This window comes from Pan paniscus, chromosome 6 (assembly GCF_029289425.2).
Source record: "Pan paniscus chromosome 6, NHGRI_mPanPan1-v2.0_pri, whole genome shotgun sequence".
NCBI lineage: Eukaryota > Metazoa > Chordata > Mammalia > Primates > Hominidae > Pan > Pan paniscus.
The window spans coordinates 82,101,970-82,125,153 of NC_073255.2; the positions used below are offsets into that span (position 1 = coordinate 82,101,970).

General features: G+C 48.0%; 2 protein-coding genes across 34 annotated transcripts in view; one reads left to right on the forward strand and one right to left on the reverse strand.

The window, feature by feature from the left end:
- Positions 1 to 8,136, forward strand: part of LOC100993573 (rab5 GDP/GTP exchange factor) — a 76,906-nt gene extending 68,770 nt beyond the window's left edge. For 16 of the 19 annotated variants that reach the window (XM_063605770.1, XM_063605769.1, XM_063605773.1 and 13 more), the window contains 2 exons: positions 1,811 to 2,067; positions 5,558 to 8,136. In XM_063605770.1, the coding sequence (XP_063461840.1) occupies positions 1,811 to 2,067; positions 5,558 to 5,956 (656 nt within the window). In that variant the 3' untranslated portion in view covers positions 5,957 to 8,136. Of the gene's footprint in view, positions 1 to 1,810; positions 2,068 to 4,510 lie in introns of all 19 variants that reach the window. The other 3 variants (XM_034964201.3, XM_034964202.3, XM_063605772.1) reach the window with 1 other exon arrangement.
- Positions 2,078 to 23,184, reverse strand: part of LOC100970879 (general transcription factor II-I repeat domain-containing protein 1-like) — a 34,374-nt gene continuing 13,267 nt past the window's right edge. For 7 of the 15 annotated variants that reach the window (XM_055115045.2, XM_063605776.1, XM_055115041.2 and 4 more), the window contains 2 exons: positions 17,714 to 17,788; positions 12,760 to 13,016 (listed from right to left, as the gene is read on the reverse strand). In XM_055115045.2, coding sequence (XP_054971020.1) covers positions 12,820 to 13,016; positions 17,714 to 17,788 — 272 coding nt within the window. In that variant the 3' untranslated portion in view covers positions 12,760 to 12,819. The other 8 variants (XM_063605785.1, XM_063605781.1, XM_055115044.2 and 5 more) reach the window with 5 other exon arrangements.

The following is a 23,184-nucleotide window of genomic DNA, read 5'->3' on the forward strand; positions in this document are numbered from 1 at the left end:
TGAAAGAACCCTTTGGTATACCCCACCGCCTGGCCAGAGTCTGAAACATTTATTCCTGCTAGTGGCAAGAATTTGGTGTAAAATTAAGCTGCCTTGGCTCTTTTCTTTTGTGATGTCCCAAGTTGCTGGCCGATGTGCAACCCCAGAGGTACGCTGCCTCTCCAGCGGTGCTGTCACCACGTGCTTCAGCACCCTTCGCTGTCCCCCAGGCTTGTTGGAAAAGGGTGGGCATTCATGAGAGCCCACTGCTTGGACTTAGTGGTAGTTGTGGGTAGTGAAATTTTTCCGCCGGGAGCGGTGGGTCACGCCTGTAATTCCAGCATTTTGGGAGGCTGAGGTGGGCGGATCACGAGGTCAGGAGTTCGAGACCAGCCTGGCCAATATGGTGAAACCCCATCTCTACTATAAATACAAAAATTAGCCGGGCGTGGTGGTGCGTGCCTGTAGTCCCAGCTACTCAGGAGGCTGAAGCAGGAGAATCGCTTGAACCCGGGAGGCGGAGGTTGCAGTGAGCCGAGATCGTGCCACTGTACTCTAGCCGGGGCAACAGAGTGAGATGCTGTCTCAAAAAAAAAAAAGAAAGAAAGAAAGAAATTGTTCCCTGGGAGAAGTAAAATTTTATTTTGAGATTAAGTTTATTCCCTTGCTTGATCCCCTCTGCCAATCAGCAGGTGTGAATGTTGTGATTTCTGTAGCTAGTGGAGATCCACATGCTGGAGAGTTTGGCCACTGTTGAACTAAGTGTGTTGGATTCCAGTAGCTGGATTTTTTTTTTTTTTTAACAAGATTTTGCTCTGTTGCCCAGGCTGGAGTGCTGTGGTATGATCGTAGCTCACTGCAGCCTCAACCTCTTGGGCTCAAGCCATCCTTCTGCCTCAGCCTTTCCAGTAGTTGGGGCCATAGGCACACATTACCACACTCGGCTAATTTTTGCGTTCTCACATTCAATACAAAGATGCTTTGTGTAGTAGCCACATTTCTAAAAGGCAGTATGCAAATTGGGACTGTCGAAAACATTCTAAAATGTAACAGAGGCACAGAAGCAGTAAAAAGACTCTTCATCAGACAACTTCTTCCTTCTCCATGGAGCTCAAAGGCAGCTTACATTGTGATTAGAAGTGTGGGCTTGGCCAGGCACGGTGGCTCACACCTGTAATCCCAGCATTTTGGGAGGCCAAGGTGGGCAGATCACCTGAGGTCAAGAGTTCGAGACCAGCCTGGCCAACATGGTGAAACCCCGTTTCTACTAAAAATACAAAAAGTAGCTGGGTGTGGTGGCGGGCATCTGTAATCTCAGCTACTTTAAAGGCTGAGGCAAGAGAATCGCTTGAACCCAGGAGGCAGAGGTTGCAGTGAGCAGAGATCACACCACTGCACTCTCCAGCCTGGGCAACAAAGAGTGAAACTCAGTCTGAAAAAAAAAAAAAGTGTGGGCTTTACAGTCAGGTAGACATGGTTTCAAATTCCCACCCTGCTACATACTGTCTGTATGATCTTGGGCAAATCATTTAACCTCTCTGAACTTCAGCCCCCTCATCCCTAAAATGGATAATATTAATAAGAGTATCCATTGCATAATCTGAGGATTAGAGAAATGTGCTTGTAGGGTACACTGTGTATTACCTGGCTCTTGGTTCTGTTTTCCATGAGTATGAGATCATATTTACTAAGTTATTATATACTAAGTTAACTGCTGGAAAAGGGGTTAATAAGGATTCCTTCATAACTTTAGAGATAAAACATGATTTTCCTATTGCTTCTTTTTTGTGATTCTTTTCTCCTGGGAAATATTGTCCTTTCTGCTTTGTAGATATCATTGAAATGGATTCCAAGCGTGTGCCTCGAGACAAGTTGGCCTGCATCACCAAGTGCAGCAAGCACATCTTCAATGCCATCAAGATCACCAAGAACGAGCCGGCGTCAGCGGATGACTTCCTCCCCACCCTCATCTACATTGTTTTGAAGGGCAACCCCCCACGCCTTCAGTCTAATATCCAGTATATCACGCGCTTCTGCAATCCAAGCCGACTGATGACTGGAGAGGATGGCTACTATTTCACCAATCTGGTGAGTAAGTGAGTTCTTGGCGTTGTGGAGAAGGACTAGGAAGGTGGTGGTTTTGGGGATGTGACAGGTCACTCAGGCCCGTGACAGGTGAATGCTTCTGTGTGAGAAGGCAGCATGGCTGAGGAAGCTCACTTTGTATCAGGGAGCACAAGGACCAGGCCGTACAGACACTCCGCCTGCCAGCACTTGATCAGAGATTGTGTTCATCCTACGGAAACAGATGACATGTGTTGGGCATCACTTCCCACAGTCCTGGGTAGAAGAGTCCTTCACTTGGCAGGGCTTTTTCAACCATGAATAAGGCAAATTATGTATAAGTTAATAAGGCTGAATATTTGCCCCCTCATTCATTCATTCACTCATTCATTCTACTACAGGGTCTCACTCTATCACCCAGGCTGGAGTGCAGTGGTACAATCATAGCTCACTGCAGCCTTGACCTCCTGGGCTCAAGCAATCCTCTCACCTCAGCCTGCTGTGAAGCTGGTACCACAGGCATGCACCATCACACCGGGCCAATTTTTTTTTTTTTTTTGAGAGATGGGGTCTCGCTGTGTTGCCCAGGCTGGTCTCATACTCCTGGACTCAAGCAGTCCTCCCACCTTGACCTCCCTAAGAGTTGGAACTGCAGGCATGAGCCACCACTCCTGACCTGAATTCTTCCTTTTTCTTCCTACTAAACTCTGCTTATTTGCTTTAGAGGGAATGTACTGTGAAGCTAATGAATTTGGAGACTTGGGGCAGCTTATGGACTTGGTTTTCTGTGTTGAGAGCCTGGGAACTAAGAGTTGGGGAGGGGAAGCCAGGATGCATTGCGAGTATTTCTGATAAATTGCCAAAAAAGTCTCACAGGTACGTGAATCTCTCAGTCTCTAAAAATATGTCATGATTTATTTCTAGGTTCTAAGTATGTATTCACATTTATACCTACTTTTGTATTTGTCACTCTTTTTCCTTTTCCTGTAAGTAGGTTCCCAAAATTGTATAGGCTTCAGGTTCCTCCAAACTTGGACCTGCCACCATCACTCATCACCCTCCAGCATTGTGTTCAGCTACATGTTACTGTAGTCACCAGCATCTTGGGAGTGTGATTTATAGGTGGAGGGACTTGGTGCTCTTGATCAGAATGATGCTTTTACCTTTATTCACACTGTTTTCCATCCTCCCAGGCACATGGTGGTTTAATCTGTAGTACTGAAAAAAGTTTAAGTGGCCCATATAGAATGAGATTAGAAGTACTCATATATCCTTTTTTTTTTTTTTTTTTGAGATGGAGTCTCCCTCTGTCATCCAGGCTGGAATGCAGTGGTGTGATCTCAGCTCACTGCAACCTCCGTCTCCTGGGTTCAAGTGATTCTCATGCCTTAGCCTCCCAAGTAGCTGGGATTACAGATGTGTGTCACCATGCCCGGCTAATGTTTGTATTTTTAGTGAAGACGGGGTTTCACCTTGTTGGCCAGGCTGGTCTCGAACTCCTGACCTCAAGCAATCCACCCACCTCAATTTCCCACAGTGTTGGGATTACAGGCATGAGCCACCGCACCTGGCCTCATATTTCTTAATATAAATGAAACATACACTTGCCTACGAGGGAAGAGCGTTTTGGATTCAGTTCTTTATCCAAAGCGGGTCAGACAGCCTGGAAGTCCCTGAGAAGTGTGAAGGTGGAGACATGGCAGGTATTGAGAGAAGTGGAGGAGGACCAGGACGTGTTTGAGCATAGCCACGGTCACTGACAGTAGAGGTGGCTGGCTTGCACACACTCAGCAGCTTCTAGTGCCCTTGGCCTGCAGCCTTAAGTACATTTGTGCCTTCTCTCTTTGTCCTCTTCTTGCCTGACTCAGAGTCTGTCTCCTACACCCATTGCTCCAATGAAACTGCTCTGGCAAAAGTAAAAAGTTTCCAGCTGACGAACCCCACGGGCATTCACAGTCTTCATCTTCCTTCGCTTCTCATAGCACTCTCCAAGAGTCCTTTGTTCTGCAACTTCTGTTGTTCCTTGGCTTCCACAATTCCACTACTTCCTTGTCTCTTTGTAAAGTCTGTGTCTTCTACTTCCACCTTGAATTGTGTCATTCCATGGGACTCCATTGTCTCTGCATCTCTCTTCCTGCACCATCTTCTCTGTCACAGAGCTGTCACTCACTGTGCAGTGATGGCCTGCAGCTCTGGGTCACCTGTCTTGACCTCACACTTGTATTGCACCTCAAATATAATTTGTTCAGAGCTACTTCCCCTTCAGATGTTTGTTTCTTTTCCAGTATTCTCTATTCCTTTTAGTGGCAATGCCATGTCTCCATTCACCTAAGTGAGGAGTTAGAATCACCTCCTCTTTCCAGGTCACAGAGGGGCCACAGCAACTCCACACACACCATGAGCCAGATGGTGTTCCGTTCTACTCAGATGAATCAGATTTTTCTTTTTCTTTATTCCTTTTTTCTAGAGATGGTTTCTACCCCGACTGTTTCCCAGGCTGGTCTGAACTCCTGGTCTCAAGCAATCCTCCCACCTCGGCCTCCCAAAGTGCTAGGATTACAAGCACGAGCCAACACGCCTGGCTCAGATGTCTGTTGAATTGGGCATTTGCAGTGCCATGTCTGTACTAATAATTGCTACCGTGTATTCATTGCTCGCTGCAGGCCTCTCGGAAGCACGTGACATGTTATGTTGTTTAATTCTCACAATAAATCTAGGTGGTATTTCCCCCCATTTACAGGTACAGAAACCTCAGAGAGCTTAAGTAACTTTCCCACAGTCACTCACTGTTGTTGTTAAGTGAAAGAGGTGACAGTGAACTCAGGTTCTGTCACTTCAGAGTTGTTCCTTTTTTTTTTTTTCCTGAGACAGTCTTGCTCTGTCACCCAGGCTGGAGTGCAGTGGCGTGATCTTGGCTCACTGCAACCTCCGCCTCCCAGGTTCAAGCAATTCTCCTGCTTCAGTCTCCCAGGTAGCAGGGATTACAGGCGCCCACAACTGCGCCCAGCTAATTTTTGTATTTTTAGTAGAGATGGGGTTTCACCATGTTGGCCAGGCTGGTCTCAAACTCCTGACCTCATGATCCACACGTCCCAGCCTCCCAAAGTGCTGGGATTACAGGCTTGAGGCACCGGGCCCGGTCTGGAGCTGTTCTTTTAACCACTTGATGTTAAAATATTCATTTGAGGATCAGAGGTCTGTGTGCCACACCTACTTGGGGACTATATCCTGGGTGGGGATAGCAGGTCTGGGAAGACTCAGACAGAATGGCTTCATGGTGCACCTGGGGAGGCTGCACCCAGACATTGGCCCTGGAGCTCCTGGGAGTGTATAGGAAGCACGACCGGGGATAGGAGTAGGTAATTTTTGAGGCTGAAATACACAGAAGTTCATGAGTTTGTTTTGTTTACTTTAGCTTCTGTTTTAAATGGTCTGTGATCAAAAGATTTTTACAAATCGACTCGAGTATGCATAGCTTTCCTAATATGACTGTATTAACGTCCTCTTCTTGTAGTGCTGTGCTGTGGCTTTCATTGAGAAGCTAGACGCCCAGTCTTTGAATTTAAGTCAGGAGGATTTTGATCGCTACATGTCTGGCCAGACCTCTCCCAGGAAGCAAGAAGCTGAGAGTTGGTCTCCTGATGCTTGCTTAGGCGTCAAGCAAATGTATAAGAACTTGGATCTCTTGTCTCAGTTGAATGAACGACAAGAAAGGATCATGAATGAAGCCAAGAAACTGGAAAAAGACCTCATAGATTGGACAGATGGAATTGCAAGAGAAGTTCAAGACATCGTTGAGAAATACCCACTGGAAATTAAGCCTCCGAATCAACCGTTAGCAGCTATTGACTCTGAAAATGTTGAAAATGATAAACTTCCTCCACCACTGCAACCTCAAGTTTATGCAGGATGATCACAATTTAGTGGAGAGTATTTATTTGAGCCTAAATTGTAGGTAGCCCTTACTACACTCAACTGATTGGGATCTAGAATGTAACTAAATTGCTTATAAATGTCAGCATTTTTTAAAGGTACAGTATATGGGGATTGTTTTGTTTTTCCTAGCAGGGGAACCTTAGTTAATAATAAAATACTACTTATTTGAGTTACTGATACAGATTCATTTAAGGCTTGTGTGCAAATTTTGTCTCAATCTTTTTTCCCTCCATGATTTTCCTATGTGCTTCCTCTGGCATTCACTGTGGTTTTGGTAAATAATTGCCTTTTAAAGGATAAAACAAATGAATGCTACAAAGTGTATGTTCAAGAAAATTAAATGGTACCACTCTTCCACAGTTTGGAATAATTTTATAATTGTAAAGATAGAAATTATATTGATAAGTAAATATGTAAAATTGTAAATATGTAAAAAAAAGAATGGTGTCTGCTGTGCATGGCATTTTATATGTTAATTTTTTAGTTTAAAATGAAGTATATTGAATGTTTGCCTTTAGCACCATTTTATTTGGTTTGTCCCACTAAAATGACTCGAGAAGTGTTTAGACAAACTCCCCTTAAGATGTGCACTCCATCTTTAAGAACGTGTTAGCCTTAACTTTGAGGTTCTATATAGTCGGAGACTATGACACCACTAAGGTTCAGAATAAAGTTTAGGCCACATAAAATTGCTGTTTAATGTAGTCGATGGAAGACTTTAAACTATGCTTCTAGCTTATTTTTCCCTCATTCATTCAGCAAATCTCTATTGAGTTCTTCAGTGAGAAGGAGCAGGCACTGGGCCTGGAATGGAAGGCGGGAATGAATGGGCCTCTGATGGTGAGAGGTGACGGGGTCCCTCAGCTGTGAGATGCAAGGGGCGCCTTGCAGCCTCCATAATATACATTTGACTTTGCAAACGTCTAGACATGTTTTCTGAACCTTTTTCAGGACATTTCAACCTCGGGACTATTCATATTAGTGGCCTGAGAGGTGTTTGTTGTGGGGCTACCCTGTGCATGGTAGAATGTTCAGCAGCATTCCTGCCATCCATATCCATTAGGTGCCAGTAGCACCCCCCCTAGAGCTGTGAAAAATTCTCTCCAGACATAGTCAGATGTCTCCTGGGGCCATATCACCCCTCCGTTAAGAACCACTGATCTCTTTTACAAACCAGGAGTTATCCTCCTGGTGGTTAATATGGTGTAACCAAAGAATCTTGCACTCAATGCACAGTGTGATGTTAACTAAAACGAGTAAAATATTTAGGAGGCTCGACAGCTACCTGCATTGTAGAACCTTTTCTTATCTCAGTGGAACCTTCTATAACCTAAATATACCATTGATGATTCTTCTTCCATTCAGTGACATCCACAGATTATGCAGCTATACTTGTGAAATCGTGCATGAGGCCCCAGGGCACCGTTCTAGAACAATGTCACTTCACACAGGCAGCTGAGAAAGGTTCTCTTGCTTTTCCAGTATCTTCCTAAGGATGGAGCCCAAAATTGCAGAGCAGTAATTTTGGAATAAAACCAGGGTGGGTATAAAACTTCTTATTCTTAAATTTACATATAAGATCTATCAAGCTTGACACATCTGTGTCATCACGCACTGAAGACAGGAAGCAGTTCACTGAGTCAGCTGGTTCCCAAGCTCGCACAGAAGGTGATAAGTTACTATCAAATGCCAGTGAGAATCTTCTTATAGAATAACCTGGGCCCAAGTGATTTTAGTACAAAACTTGCCCTTCTTTGGTTTAATTTTCTATGTGCTTTTAGGTGTGAATCCAGATATGCGGTCTTAATTCCTTTGGAAATGCACAGTTCGTTTAGTTACTGTACACTCTGTTTGTTCAATAAACTGCATATCAACTTCCCACAAAAGCTGACTTTTTTGGGTCTCTTACATATAAAGTAGGTCATTGAATTGATTTTTTTGGAGGTATCTCATATTGGTCGAATTCTTCTGGTATGGACTCTTGCCTTATATAGAGGCTTCTATTTCTCTTAAGTCAGCATCAATACAACGGCCGGAGTTTCTGTTTTTGCAATAAGAAGATGTTGGTATTTTATGTAGGGTAAATGTGAGTGGAATACACCTTTGGAACGGAATTCTTTATCAATAAAGTTTCACAATCCGTCCCTCTTGCAAAAATTGATTTGTTTCTTTCTTAGGAAAATATACATTATTATTAATATTCTCATGCTACAGAGGTTTTCTGGTTAAGCTATACCTAAAAATGAAACATTAGAGACATTTGTCAGTTAAAATTAAGAAGACAAGAATATTTGCTGTCACCACAATCAATCAACCTTGTTCTTGCAGTTCTACCAAGGTACTCAGTCTTCAAACAGACATAAAAGTAGAGAAAAAAGGAGTTAATGTAATCAATATAGAGCTATTATTGTCTGTTGGTGAGGACATGAACTCTGGAGCTGGAAGGCTTGGATTTGGTTTTGAATTTTATTCTGCTACTTATTAGCTCATTGGCCCTGAACAAATCTCTTGTTTCAGATCCCTCAGCTGTGAAACGGGGTTAATAATATTACTGCTTCATGGGGTTGTTGTCTGAACTTAGAACAAATGATAGCTATTATTTGTAGATGGCTATTTTATGTAGAAAACCCAAGAGAAGGCTGGGTGTTGTGGCTCACGCCTGTAATCGCTTTTGGAGGCAAGGCAGGAGGAATGCTTGAGGCCAGGAGTTTGAGAGCAATGTCAGCAACATAGTGAGACCCACATCTCTACAAAAAAAAAAAAAAAAACACTAGCTGGGCATGGTGGTGTGTACCTGTAGTCCCAGCTACTGGGGAGGCTAAGGTGGGAAGATCACCTAAGCCCAGGAATTTGAGGTGGCAGTGAGCTGTGATCTCACCATTGCACGCTAGCCTGAGTGAGACCCTGTCTTGAAAAACAGAAATGTAAAAAAACAAAACCCAAGAGAATTTATATTGAAACTATAGAATTTCATCTCTATATTAGTGAAAGATGAAAATTCTAAAATAGCGATAAAAGCTAACTGTACAAAATGACTTTCCTATATACCATTACTAACCACTTAGCAAACATTATGGAGAAAAAAATCAATTTACAATAGAAACAAATATAAATCACCTACAGAGAACAAGAGCTTTCAGGATCGATAAGAAAAACAGAAAATTGAGTGAGAAGCACAAAGGTGTGACTGCAAAGGGCCCTGTGCTTGGACTTTAGGGCTCTGTGGCTGCCATCGTGAAATTCTTCTTTTTTGTTGTTGTTTTTCTTTGGGCGGGGGGGGTATGGGGTCTGGCTCCGTAACCCAGGCTGTGGAGTGCAGTGGTGTGAACATGACTTACTGCAGCCTGGACCTCCTGGGCTCAAGCTAGCCTCTCGTCTCAGCCACCTGAGTAGCTGGGACTACATGTGTGTGCCACTGCACCCAGCTAATATTTAAATTTTTTATGGAGACGAATCTCACTATGTTGTCCTGGCTGATCTTTTTTTTTTTTTTTTTTTTTTTGAGATGGAGCCTTGCTCTGTCACTCAGGCTGGAGTGCAGTCGTGTGATCTTGGCTCACCGCAATCTCCGCCTTCTGGGTTCAAGTGATTTTCCTGTCTCAGCCTCCCAAGTAGCTGGGACTACAGGTGCGTGCCACCATGCACAGCTAATTTTTTGTATTTTTAGTAGAGATGGGGTTTCACTGTGTTAGCCAGGATGGTCTTGATCTCCTGACCTCGTGATCCACCTGCCTCGGCCTCCTGAAGCGCTGGGATTACAGGTATGAGCCACCACGCCCAGCTGTCCTGGCTTGTTTTAAACTCTTGGGCTCAAGCAGTCCTCCCACCTTGGCTTCCTAATGCGCTGGGATTACCGGCATGAGCCTCCGTGCCCCACCCCACCGAAAAAAGAAATTTGTACTTAGTTTTTCCCCCCAGGATCCTCTGTGTGTTAAAAAAGGTTGAATGGGGAACCTGAAACTCCTCCCCCTGCTCTTGGAAGTGTAGGGCACTTCCCTTTCTCCACAGTGTCAGTAGAGGTTGGGTGGAGACTGAACTTGCAGCCCTGCCAGGTGAGCATGAATTGTTTGTTCCTGTCCTCTCCACCATCTCTGTGGTATTGGTGGGGGCTGAGAGGGGAGCCTGGATTTCTGCCTCCACCCATGGTAATGAGGTCGCAACTCCCTTTTCCCACCAGTGTGACATTGGCTAAAGAATATTTAAATTAGATTGAGAACCTCCTAACATAACAACACCCCAAACCTTCAAGACACAATAAAAAAATCACTGACCATCTGGGGGCAGTGGCTCCTGCCTGTAATCCCAGCACCTTGGGAGGCCCAATGTAGGCGGATCACCTGAGGTCAGGAGTTTGTGACCAACATAGCTGAACGTCATCTCTACTAAAAATACAAAAATTAGCTGGGCGTGGTGTTGGATGCCTGTAATCCCAGCTACTCAGGAGGCTTATAAGGCAGGAGAATCACTTGAACCCGGGAGGTGGAGGTTGCAGTGAGTCGAGATTGTGCCACTGCACTCCAGTCTGGGAGACAGAGTGAGACTCTGCCAAAAAAAAAAAAAAAGAAAAAAAGGCCGGGCACAATACCTCACACCTGTAATCCTAGCACTTTGGGAGGCTGAGGCGGGTGGATCACCTGAGGTCAGGAGTTCCAGACCAGCCTGGTGAACATGACAAAACCCCGTCTTTACTAAAAGTACAAAAATTAGCCAGGTGTCGTGGTGGGAGCCTGTAGTCCTAGCTACTCAGGAGGCTGAGGCAGGAGAACAGCTTGAACCCGGGAGGCGAAGGTTGCTGTGAGCCGAGATCACACCACTGCACTCCAGCCTGGGAGACAAGAGTGAGATTGTGTCTCAAAAAAAAAAAAAAAATCACTTATCATATCTGAACCAAATGACACATGTGTTGGAATTATCTGACAAAGATTTTAAAGAAGGCATCATAAAAATTCAATAACTAAAGACAAACATGCTTGAAGCAAATGAAAAACCCCAGCAAAACCACTGAAGACATGAAGCAAATGGAAATTTTTGAATTTAAAATGACAATAACTGAAAGTTTTTAAATTTCATATTAGAGGGCTGGGCGTGGTGGTTCACACCTTTAATCTCAGCACTTTGGGAGGCTGAGGTGAGTAGATCACCTGAGGTTAGGAGTTCGAGACCAGCCTGGCCAACATGGTGAAACCCTGTCTCTACTAAAAACACAAAAATTAGCCGGGCATGCTGGTGCATGCCTGTAATCCCAGCTACTCAGGAGGCTGAGGCACGAGAATTACTACTTGAACTGGGAAGTGGAGGTTGCAGTGAGCCAAGATCATGCCACTGCACTCCAGCCTAGGCGACAAAGCGACACTCCATCTGAAAAAAAAAAATTCATATTAGTATTGCAGTGATCGAAGAATGGATTAACTGGGATATAGATCAATAGAAATTCCCAACGTGAACAACAGAGCAAAAATTGAACTTTTAAAATGTAGGCTCAGGGACCCGTGGGATGGTTAAAAGAAAAAAGAGATCTATCATTGTCACTGGAGTACCAGAAGGAGAGGAGAAAAATGCATATGGCTAAAAAATATTAAATAGCAACTGAAAATCTCCCCGAAATTTTCATGCCTGTAATCCCAGCGATTTGGGAGGCCGAGGCAGGAGGATCACCTGAGGGCAGGAGTTGGAGACCAGCCTGGTCAACATGGTGAAACCCCATCTCTACTAAAAAATACAAAAATTAGCCAGTTGTGGTGGCATGAGCCTGTAACTCAGCTACTCAGGAGGCTTAGGCAGGAGAATCACTTGAACTCAGGAGGCGGAGGTTGCATTGGGCTGAGATCACGCCATTGCGTTCCAGCCTGGGCAACAAGAATAAAACTCCATCTCAAAACAAACGAAGACAAGTGCTAGCATGTGCCAAAGGGATCCCAGACCACCATCTCTCTCTCTCTCTTTTTTTGAAACAGAGTCTTGCTCTGTCACCCAGGCTGGAGTGCGGTGGCACCATCTTGGCTCACTGCAACCTCCGCCTCCCAGGTTCAAGCAATTCTCCCGCCTCAGCCTCCCGAATAGCTGGGATCACAGGTGCACGCCACCTCACCCGACTTAATTCTTGCATTTTTTTGGTAGACGTGGAGTTTCGCCATGTTGGCCAGGCTGGTCTTAAACTCCTGGCCTCAAGTGATCCACCTGCCTCGGCCTCCCAAAGTGCTGGGATTACAGGCGTGAGACACTGCACTTGGCCTCTGATTTCTTTCCTTAAAAATAGACCTAGACATGGGTTCTATGTTGCCCAGGCTGGTTTCGAACTCCTGGCCTCAAGCCATCCTCCCTCCTTGACCTCCCCAAATGCTGGGATTACAGGCGTGAGGTGCCGCACCTGGCTCCTATTCTGATTTCAAAGCACTGAGACCACAGCTGATTGCTGAATAAGGAGTGGGCGTGTCAGCTACCTTCCCGGAGGGGGGCAGGCAGGCTCCTGGGCCCTGTACCCTCCCACCCCCTAGGTCCCCCCACCATCCACCTGTAGGCACCTCCTCTCCCCTGGAGTCTCTAACACAGAGCTGGCAGGGTACAGTCGGGCCTGGATTGCTAACCTGGCTTGCCTGGTCCCTTAGGCCCTGAAGTTGGGGGCCAGCTCCTCCCCACTTCCAGCCTGGCCCTCCAAACCCAAACCAGGTCAAGGTCCTGGTGCTGGGACAACAGACCTCCCCCTGAGCTCAACCTTACCTTGAAAGCCCTGTCTCTTCAGGCTCTTGCCCACCAGAGGGTCCCTGGAATCCCTCTCTGGGGGCAGGGCAGGGGGAGAGAAACCAAGTGAGGAGGCAGTTCCTGGGACCCAAGATGGCATCATTAGGGGAAACCCAGTGCGGGGGTGTGGGGAGAATGCCAGGGCCAAGATGGGAGCAGGACAGAGCCAGCAGGAGGAGGGGCTGGTGGCAGAGGCTCCTGGGGCCCTCCCTTGCCCGCCCACACCATGTCCCACGACCCCGCGCTGGGTACCTTGACTGTCGATGGGCTCTTTGACTCCCTCAGTGAGCAGCTCAGGCCTGGAAAACACAAGTGGGGCCATCACAGAGGTCCCTCCAAGCATCTCTGGGACTGCCCAGCCCTCCCCTCTGGGCCTCGGTCTGCACATCCCTGCAATGGACCCTCCTGGCTCCGCACAGTTAGGCCTGGAGTCCCTGCTGCCCCATGTGTGGAATCTGGGGGGCTGCCCTGGGCTTGAAGGATCCAGCTGGGAGTGAGACCCGCCCAGTCCTGAACAGGTCCGTCTGATATCTCACTCCTGCTCCAGGGACATTGCACGATTGTCACTACCTGGGATTGGAGCAGGCGGCCTCAGGGGGCCTCCTGTGGAGCTGGTTTAAAGTGTAGAAACAAGGTCTAGTGCAGTAGCTCACGCCTGTAATCCCTGCACTTTGGGAGGTCGAGGAAGGCGGATCACTTGAGGTCAGGAGTATGAGACCAGCCTGGCCAACATGGTGAAACTCGTCTCTACTAAAAATACAAAAATTAGCTGGGTGCGGTGGCAGGCTCCTATAATCCCAGCTACTCGGGAGGCTGAGGGAGGGGAATTGCTGAGGAGGCGGAGGTTGCAGTGAGCTGAGATAGCGCCACTGCACTCCAACCTGGATGACAGAGCAAGACTCCATCTCTAAATAAATAAATAAATAAATAAATAAATAAATAAATAAATAAATAAAGTGTAGAAACAGTCGGGGTCCACTACATAGCAAGAACTCTGAGCTTCTGGAAAGGTCTCAGATCTATGGCTCACATCTGAGAGCTGCTGTGTAACTGCAGTCGGGAGTGCCAGTGAGCAAGCCCAGCTTTGTATTATAATAATGTCTTTAGCTCCACAGACTCCAGAAAGCCCTGCCCAGACATGAATCAACCTTCTTTATCATACCACACTGCTTCTAAAGTCTCCATATTCAGCGCAACTTGTCCTGTTAGAGCAAGCCTGTTGGGGGGCTGGGGTTTGTGGTGGGTAGAGGACACTGGGAAAATCATGCTGGCCAGAAGGGGGCTGCGCTAATCTGCCTCCTTTTCCAAATGACAGGTGGAGAAAGCCATCGTGACTTTAAAAAGTGCTCAAGGCTGGGCATGGTGGCTCAACCTGTAATCCCAGCACTTTGGGAGGCTGAGGCAGGGGGATCGCTTTGAGCCCAGGAGTTTGAGACCAGCTTGGGCAACATAGCGAGACCCCTTCTCTACAAAAAAATGTAAAAACTAGCCAGGTGTGGTGGCGTGCTCCTGCAGTCCCAGCTACTCAGGAGGCTGAGGCAGGATTGCTTGAGCCCAGGAGTTTAAGGCTGCAGTGAGTTATGATTGTGCCACTACACTCCAGCCTGGGCTTCAGAAAGACCTGTCTCTTAAAACAAATGCTCATGGCCAGGCATGGTGGCTCATGCTTGTAATCCCAGCTACTCAGGAGGCTTAGGCAGGAGAGTTGCTTAAACCTGGAAGGTGGAGGCTGCAGTGAGCCGAGATGGAACCACTGTACTCCAGCCTGGGTGACAGAGCAAGACTCTGTCTCAAAAAAACCCGCAAAAGGCTGGGCATGGTGGCTCACGCCTCTAATCTCAGCACTTTGGGAGGCCAAGGCGAACGGATCACTTGAGGCCAGCCTGACCAACATGGTGAAACCCCATCTCTACTAAAAATACAAAATTTAGCCAGGCATAGTGACATGCGCCTGTTATTACAGCTACTCAGGAGGCTGAGGCAGGGGGATTGCTTGAACCAGGAGGCAGATGTTGTAAGTCGAGATCGCACCACTCCACTCCAGCCTGGGCAACAGAATGAGACTGTCTCAAAAAATAGAAAGCAACAACAACAACAAAACCCACAAAAAACCAAAAAACAATGCTCATGAGCACAAGGTGTCTCTGCACAAAACCATAAAAAATGTCATTCATGAGGACTTGCTGTTGAATTGGCACCTAACCTCAAGCTGCCCGGGTGCCCCTGGTTTATGGTTTGAGGGAGTGGGCATTGAAAGCAAAAACAAAAACAAAAACAAACGAGAATGAGACCCTGTCTCTAAGAATTTTTTAAAAATAAAATTCAAACTCTTTAAGCTGGCCCCAAACCCATGTGATCTGGCCCCTGCTACCTTTTTCTTTCTTTTTTTTTTTTGAGACAGAGTTTTGCTCTTATTGCTCAGGCTGGAGTGCAGTGGCACTATCTCAGCTCTCTGCAACCTCTGCCTCCCAGGTTCAAGCAGTTCTCCTGCCTCAGTCTCCCGAGGAGCTGGGATTACAGATTACAGGACCCCGACCCCGAACACCACACTTGGCTAATTTTTGTATTTTTTTTCTGTTTCTTTTTTTTTTTTTTAATTATACTTTAAGTTCTAGGGCACATGTGCACAACGTGCAGGTTTGTTACATAGGTATACATGTGCCATGTTGGTGTGCTGCACCCATTAACTCGTCATTGACATTAGGTATATCTCCTAATGCTATCCCTCCCCCCTCCCCTCACCCCATGACAGTATTTTTAGAGATGGGTTTGCACCATGTTGGCCAGGCTGGTCTTGGACTTCCGACCTCAGGTGATCCACCCTCCTCGACCTCCCAAAGTGCTGAGATTACAGGCGTGAGCCACCGCTCCTGACCTATTTTTCTTTTTTTTATAGAGATAGGGTCTAACTATGTTGCCTAGGCTGGTCTCAAACTCCTGAGCTCAAGCAATCCTCCCACCTCAGTCTCCCAAAGTGCTAGGATTACAGGCATGGGCCACTGCGCCTGGTCCCTTGCTACCTCTTGGGCCTCAACCTCACCATCCTTCCCTCATTCACCCCGTACCAGCTACAAGGGCACCTTGCGAGCCTTCAAACACACAAGCACGTTGTTGCCTCTGGGACTTGGCATGACTTTTTCTCTATCCCCACAGTCTTTTTTTTTTTTTTTTTTAGGCAGAGTCTCCCTTTGTCACCCAGGCTGGAGTGTAATAGCATGATCTCGGCTCACTGCAACCTCCACCTCCTGGGTTCAAGCGATTCTCCTGCCTCAGCCTCCTGAGTAGCTGGGATTACAGGCACGCACCACCACACCTGGCTAATTTTTGTACTTTTTGTAGAGACAGGGTTTCACCATGTTCGTCAGGCTGGTGTCGAACTCCTGACCTTGTGATCTGCCTGCCTTAGCCTCCCAAAGTGCTGGGATTACAGGCATGAGCCATCGTGCCCAACCATAAACCAAGCCTAAATGTATGCTATTACAGTAACACAGAAGTAACAAACACAAAATGGAAATACGATCCTCCCATTCCCTGTTTTGTTTATTTTTTTGAGGAGGGGTCTTGCTCTGTTACCCAGGCTGGAGTGCAGTGGTGCAATCATAGCTCACTGGAGCCTCCAAACCCCTCCTGGGCTTAAGTGATCCTCCCACCTCAGCCTCCTGAGTAGCTGAGATTACAGGTGTGCACCACCATGCCCAGCTAATTTAAAATTTTTTTGTAGAGATGGGGTCTTGTTATGTTGCCCATGCTAGTCTTGAACTTCTGGCCTCAAGTGATTCTTCTGCTTCAGCCTCCTGAGTAGCTGAGACTACAGGCATGTGCTGCTACACTAGAGCTTATAAAATTTTTTTTGTAGTGACACAGTCTTGCTATGTTGCCCGGGCTGGTCTTGAACTCCTGGGCTCAAGCAATCCTCCCACCTCAGCTTCCCAAAGTGCTGGGATTACAGGCATGAACCACTGTTCCTGAAATCCCCCGACCACATTTTTACTCAATAACTGCCACCGCCTTCTCCAAAGGGACTTTTTATCCTAGCTGGGCACACAGAGTGTATCCATGGGTGCTGCCCTGGGACCTCACTGGCAAAAACACAACATGCTCAAGGAAACAGAAAGAGCCTGGAGAAGCCACTGCCAGACTTTCCCATCCTGGCACAATGGGGCATTGCCACCAGCCCCTGGCCCAGGACACCAACACACCAGCCTGGAGAACCCGTGAGCTGATGGGACATTCCCATTCTGCATCTGGGCAAACTGAACACTGCTCTCCTGAGACTGTGAGAGGGGTCAGCTTGGTGGCTTTGGGTCTGGCGGGCCTGGGAAGCCTCACATCTGCCAACTGCAGCCAAACCCATCTAACACCTTGCTGTCAAAGAAAAAAAAAAAGAGAGAGAGAAAAGAAAGGCCTGGTGTGGTGGCTCATGCCTATAATCCCAGCAATTTGGGAAGCTGAGGTGGCAGGATCACTTGAGGTCAGTAGTTCAAGACCAGCCTGGCCAATATGGTGAAACCCTATCTCAGCTAAAAATACAAAAATTAGCTGGGAGTGGTGGTGGGCACCTGTAGTCTCAGCTACTCGAGAGGCTGAGTCAGGAGAATCACTTGAACCCAGGAGGCTGTGGTTGCAGTGAGCCAAGATCGTACCACTGCACTCCAGCCTGGGAGACAGAGTGAGACTCTGTCTAAAGGAAAAAAGAAATAGTGGCCAGGCGCGGTGGCTCACGTCTGTAATCACTTTGGGAGGCCCAGGCAGGAGATGGCTTGAGTCCAGGAGTTTGAGAACAGTCTGGGCAATGTGGCCAGACCCTATCTCTAAAAAAATAAAATCAATCAATCAATTAATCAAAAAATTAGCTGGGTATGGTGGCACACACCTGTGGTCCCAGCTATTCGGGTGGCTGAGGCACAAGAATCGGTTGATGGCGATTTGGTGCTGCTCCTGCCCCGGGTGCTGAGCAGTCCTGGTGCTGTCTCCCATGGACCTAGCTGGGCCTTACCTCTTGATGACAAACTGGATGCTGTTGCTGGCCTCCAGAATCTTCCAGAGCTTGGTGATCCCGAAGCAGCTGGGCCTGCGGAGGGAGATGCCTTCAGACAACCCCACCACAAACAGCTCCTCCGGGTGCATCAGAAACTTGGAGTACGGCATCTCGACCGGTTCCAAGATGCCAATGGCCTTGGCTGCAGAGACATGGCTGCAGAGACATGGCCACCCGGTGCCATGGGGCCAGGAGCCTCAACCCCCGTGTCCCATGCCTGTGTAGGGGGCAAAGCTGCCAGAGCCCTTTTGAGGGCCTGCCAGCCTTCCTGGGAGGTGGAAAGAGTAGCTCCCCAGCCTGCAGGAAAAGAACCTGGAGCTCAGAGGGGACATGACTTGTCTGAGGTCACAGAGCCACTGAATGACAGAGCCAGGGGATAAGAACTCAACCCAGGGTTACCCCAAGGCCCACACTGGGTCCATGCCCTCATGCCCAGGCAGCACAGAAGCCACCGCTAATGGCTGCTGAGATTCGGCATTGCTTCCCCCTGAGTCCATTCAGCCTCACCCTTCCAGGAAGGCCCCCCGAGTGTTCCTCCTGCCACCATAAGCAACCCCACACGCTGGTGTGGCCCAACACCACACCTTGGAATGAGCCTGATCTCTGCCACTGAGTAGTGTGGGGCCTTGGACGAGTCACACCCTTTACCAAGCCTCAGTTCTCCTCAGCTGTAAAGTGGGTCTTAGGACATGGGGATTTTGTGAGATGGGATACAAGAACACGGGGGCTGGACACGATGGCTCATGCCTGTCATCCCTGCACTTTGGGAGGCCGAGGTGGTGGATCGCCTAAGGTCAGGAGTTCAAGACCAGCCTGGCAACACAGTGAAGACCTGTCTCTATTAAAAATACAAAAATTAGCCAGGCATGGTGGCGGGTACCTGTAATTCCAGCTACTCGGGAGGGTGAGGCAGGATAATTGCTTGAACCTGGGAGGCAGAGGTTGCAGTGATCCGACACTGTGCCACTGCATTCCAGCCTGGGTGATACAGTGAGACTTGGTGTCAAAAAAAAAAAAAAAAAAAGTGGGGAAGCACCTAGCCTCATGCCCAGCAGCAACCACTGAGGTTATCTTATCTTATTCTTTTTTTTTAAGGAGGGCCCCAGCTCCTCCCTTCCCTTGTCCCTGCCCTTGTCCCTGCCCAGAGAGCAGCTGGGATGGGAGCTGGCAAGGGGATGGGTCCAAAGCCCTTCTGCAAACAGGGCAGCTGGAGGGGGGCTGGGATGCCCCCAGACCCTGTCCCACTTCTTGCTCACCATATCATCTGTTGAAGAGCAGCTCCACCTGCTTCCGCAGGGGCTGGATCACGTCACCTTGACTGTCTGGAAGGCAAAAGGCAGTCTGTTGAGGCTCTTTGGTGGCAGCTTCTCGGCTGATGTTCCTGCTCTGCTGGTACCAAGATTGGCCTTGTGGTGGGATCTTGGAATGGGGGAAGGCTGGGGTGGTGGCGGTGGGCAACTTATTTCCTCAGAAATGGCACACACAGACAGGTCCACAATTCCTGGGCTCACATCCTTGTTTGTGAAATCAAATCTAGGGCATCACCAGCCTGAATGAAGATTTGGAAGGTTCTGTGGACTAGGAGTGACCATGGGTCTTTCTAGGTATGTGACTGAGTATAGTATGTGACTGAGAACTACTGGGTACACACTAAGCCTGCAAATTGAGCACGACGCCACCAGGTGGCAGTGGAACTGTGTTAAGACTTCATGGTTTCTCCTGCCAGGCTGGGTTTGGGGAAGTGACAGTTCTCTCCTCTGACACTCACTCATTCCATTCCAGGATATTCCAGAGGTAAAACAGACTCACCCTCACACTGGCCTCCCTCTCTCTCTGTCCTACTTCCATTCTCAGCAGGGAGGGAATTCTCACGTTCCTGAGAATGGGTGTGTCTGCTGGACACAAAGCCAATTTTGTGCTTTTAGGCCTCTATTCTACTTGTTCAGATAGAGGAGGCTCAGTTCCCAGTCTTAAAACCTTTGTGGAAAGCAGCAGGGTGTGGAATAAAAACAAAGCCTTGTAATTTCCCTTAGCAGTGGGAACTGCTCCTAGCTCTGACCAGGTACCTCATGTATACAACACCAACACCCATGCCCTGGAATGAGCCTGATCTCCCACTGAGTGGTGTGGGGCCTTGGATGAGTCACACCCCTTTATCAGGCCTCAGTACTCCTCATCTGTAAAGTAGGTCTTAGGACATGGGGATTTTGTGAGATGGGATACAAGAACATGGGGGGCTGGGCATGGTGGCTCATGCCTATAATCCCTGTACTTTGGGAGGCCGAGGTGGGTGAATCGCTTGAGGTCAGGAGTTCAAGACCAGCCTGGCCAACACGGTGAAGCCCTGTTTCTATTAGACATCCAAAAATTAGGCAGGCGTGGTGGCAGGCGCCTGTAATCCCAGCTACTTGGGAAGCTGAGACAGGAGAATCGCCAGAACCTGGGAGGTGGAGGTTGCAGCGAGGTCGTGCCACTGCACTCCAGCCGGGGCAACAGGGTGAGATTCTGTCTAAAAAAAAAACACAGTTGAGAACACGGGACAATTTGTTTAAAATAGTCATCACATGAGTTAGCACGTAGAAAAAAACATACAAAGGATAGGTACTAGGAATACTAGTGGTTGCCTTAGGAGGATGTGATTGGAGCTTTCCTTCATGTGTTACATAGTTTTTGGTTTTGTTTTGTTTCAAGAGACAGGGTCTTGCTCTGCTGCCCAGGCTGGAGTGCAGTGGTGCAATCACAGCCCACTGCAGCCTCAACCTCTTGGGCTCAAGCGATTCTCCCACCTCAACCTCCTGGAGAGCTGGGACTACAGGTATGTACCACCACATCCAGTTAATTGTTTTATTTTTTGTAGAGATGGGGTCTTGCTATGCTGCCCAGGCTGATTGTAAACTCCTGGGATCAAGCGATCCACCCACCTCAGTCTCCTCAGTAGCTGGAACTAGAGGCATGCACCACCACAGTTGGCTACTTTTTAAAATTTTTTGTAGAGAAAGGGTTTTGCCATGTTGCCCAAGCTGGTCTCGAACTCCTAGGCTCAAGAGATCGTCCCATGTTGGCCTCCCAAAGTGCTAGGATTACAGACATGAGCCACTGCACCTGCTCAATGTGTTACACAGTTCTATATCATTTAACTGCTTCATATCATACATGTGTAAACAGAAAAAGCATACACATGCAAAATCCTTTAATCCACGGTGGTCCTGGACATCTCAGAATTTTCTTTTTTGTTGTTTTGTTCTTTTTGAGACAGAGTCTCACTCTATCACCCAGGCTGGAGTGCAGTGGTGCAGTCTGAGCTCACTGCTCCCTCTGCCTCCTGGGTTCAAGCGATTCTCCTGCCTCAGCCTCTCGATTACCTGGGATTACAGGCGTGCACCACCATCAGAATTTTCTTTTTCTTTTTTCTAGATGGAGTTTCGCTCTTGTCACCCGGGCTGGAGTGCAATGGTGCGATCTTGGCTCACTGCAACCTCCGCCTCCTGTGTTCAAATGATTCTCCTGCCTCAGCCTCCTAAACAGCTAGGATTACAGGTGCGCACCACCATGCCTGGTTAATTTTGTATTTTTAGTAGAGATGGGGGTTTTGCCATGTTGGCAAGGCTGTTCTCGAACTCCTGACCTCAGGTAATCCACCTACGTCGGCCTCACAAAGTGCTGGGATTATAGGCATGAGCTACCACGCCCAGCCAGAATTTTCTTAATTCATCAGGTTTGACTGGGGTGTCTGGGAAGGAGCTCTGCATGGGAAACATGTGTTCCAGCCCAAGGCTGTATGACCTTGGGGAGGTGGCTGAGCCTGAACCTGGCTAAGCCTGTGTTCTGCTCTGTGAAACAAACAGCAGTGGTGCTATGCTCATCCAAGACCCCCAGCCCCTGCAGTGCCACCCAGCCTCTGGCTGTTGAGTGCTGCATGGAGGCTTTCACGGTGTTTTCTTTTTCTTTCTTTTTTTTTTTTTTTGAGACAGAGTCTCGCTCTGTTGCCCAGGCTGAGGTGCAGTGGCGCGATCTCGGCTCACTGCAAGCTCCGCCTCCCGGGTTCACACCATTCTCCTGCCTCAGCCTCCCAAGTACCTGGGACTACAGGCACTCGCCTCCACGGCTGGCTAAGTTTTTGTATTTTTAGTAGAGATGGGGTTTCACCGGGTTAGCCAGGATGGTCTCGATCTCCTGACCTCATGATCTGCCCACCTTGTCCTCCCAAAGTGCTGGGATTACAGGCGTGAGCGACCGCGCCTGGCTTCCACGGTGTTTTCTAACGCCACTGCGAAACCCATCCGTGTGCCACGTCAATTCCTTAGCCGCCATGCCATGCTGTCATCTCAGCCTGAGCTTGGCGTCAACCAAACTCTCTGGATAGCTACACCACAGACTGCTGTCAAGTCTAGTCATGCCCAGTGTGTGCTGGACAAAGCATATTTTTTCTTCATTACCAAAGTATTAGAAGTGCATCATAACTGATTTAGAAAATAAAAAACATGGGCCGGGCGCGGTGGCTCACGCTTGTAATCCCAGCACTTTGGGAGGCCGAGGCGGGCGGATCACGAGGTCAGGAGATCGAGACCATCCTGGCTAACACGGTGAAACCCCGTCTCTACTAAAAATACAAAAAAATTAGCCGGGCGTGATGGTGGGCGCCTGTAGTCCCAGCTACTCGGGAGGCTGAGGCAGGAGAATGGCGTGAACCCGGGAGGCGGAGCTTGCAGTGAGCCGAGATTGCGCCACTGCACTCCAGCCTGGGCCACAGAGCGAGACTCCGTCTCAAAAAAAAAAAAAAAAGAAAATAAAAAACATAAATCATTTTGCCTAACACTGCTACTGTTTTGCTATACCGTTGTTTTTCCCCAGTGATTATGTTTGCAACACAGTTGTAAGAAAAGCACAATTTTTCTGCTTTTTCTTAATGTTACATCCTAAGCATCCTTCCTTGTTGCCTATTTTTGTTTGTTTCTTTCTTTGTTTTTGAGATAGAGTTTCACTCTGTTGACCTGGCTGGAGTGCAGTGGCGCGATCTTGGCTGCAAACTCCGCCTCCCAAGGTTCAAGAGGTTTTCCTGCCTCAGTGTCCCAAGTAGCTGGGACTGCAGGTGCCTGCCACCATGCCTAGCTAATGTTTTTGGTCTTTTTAGCAGAGATGGGGTTTCAATAGGTTGGCCAGGCTGATCTTGAACTCCTGGACTCAGGTGATCTGCCCGCTTCGGCCTCCCAAAGTGCTGGGATTACGCAGTCTTCAGTCTTCATGCCCAGCCTATTTTTGTTTTTTTGAGATGGTGTCTTGCTGTGGCTCCCAGACTGGAGTGCAGTGGCACCATCATAGCTGACTGCAGGCTCCAACTCCTGGGCTCAATGGATCCTCCTGCCTCAGCCTCCTGAGTAGATGGGACTAAACATAGGTCCCACCGTGCCTGTCTAATTTTTATCTATCTA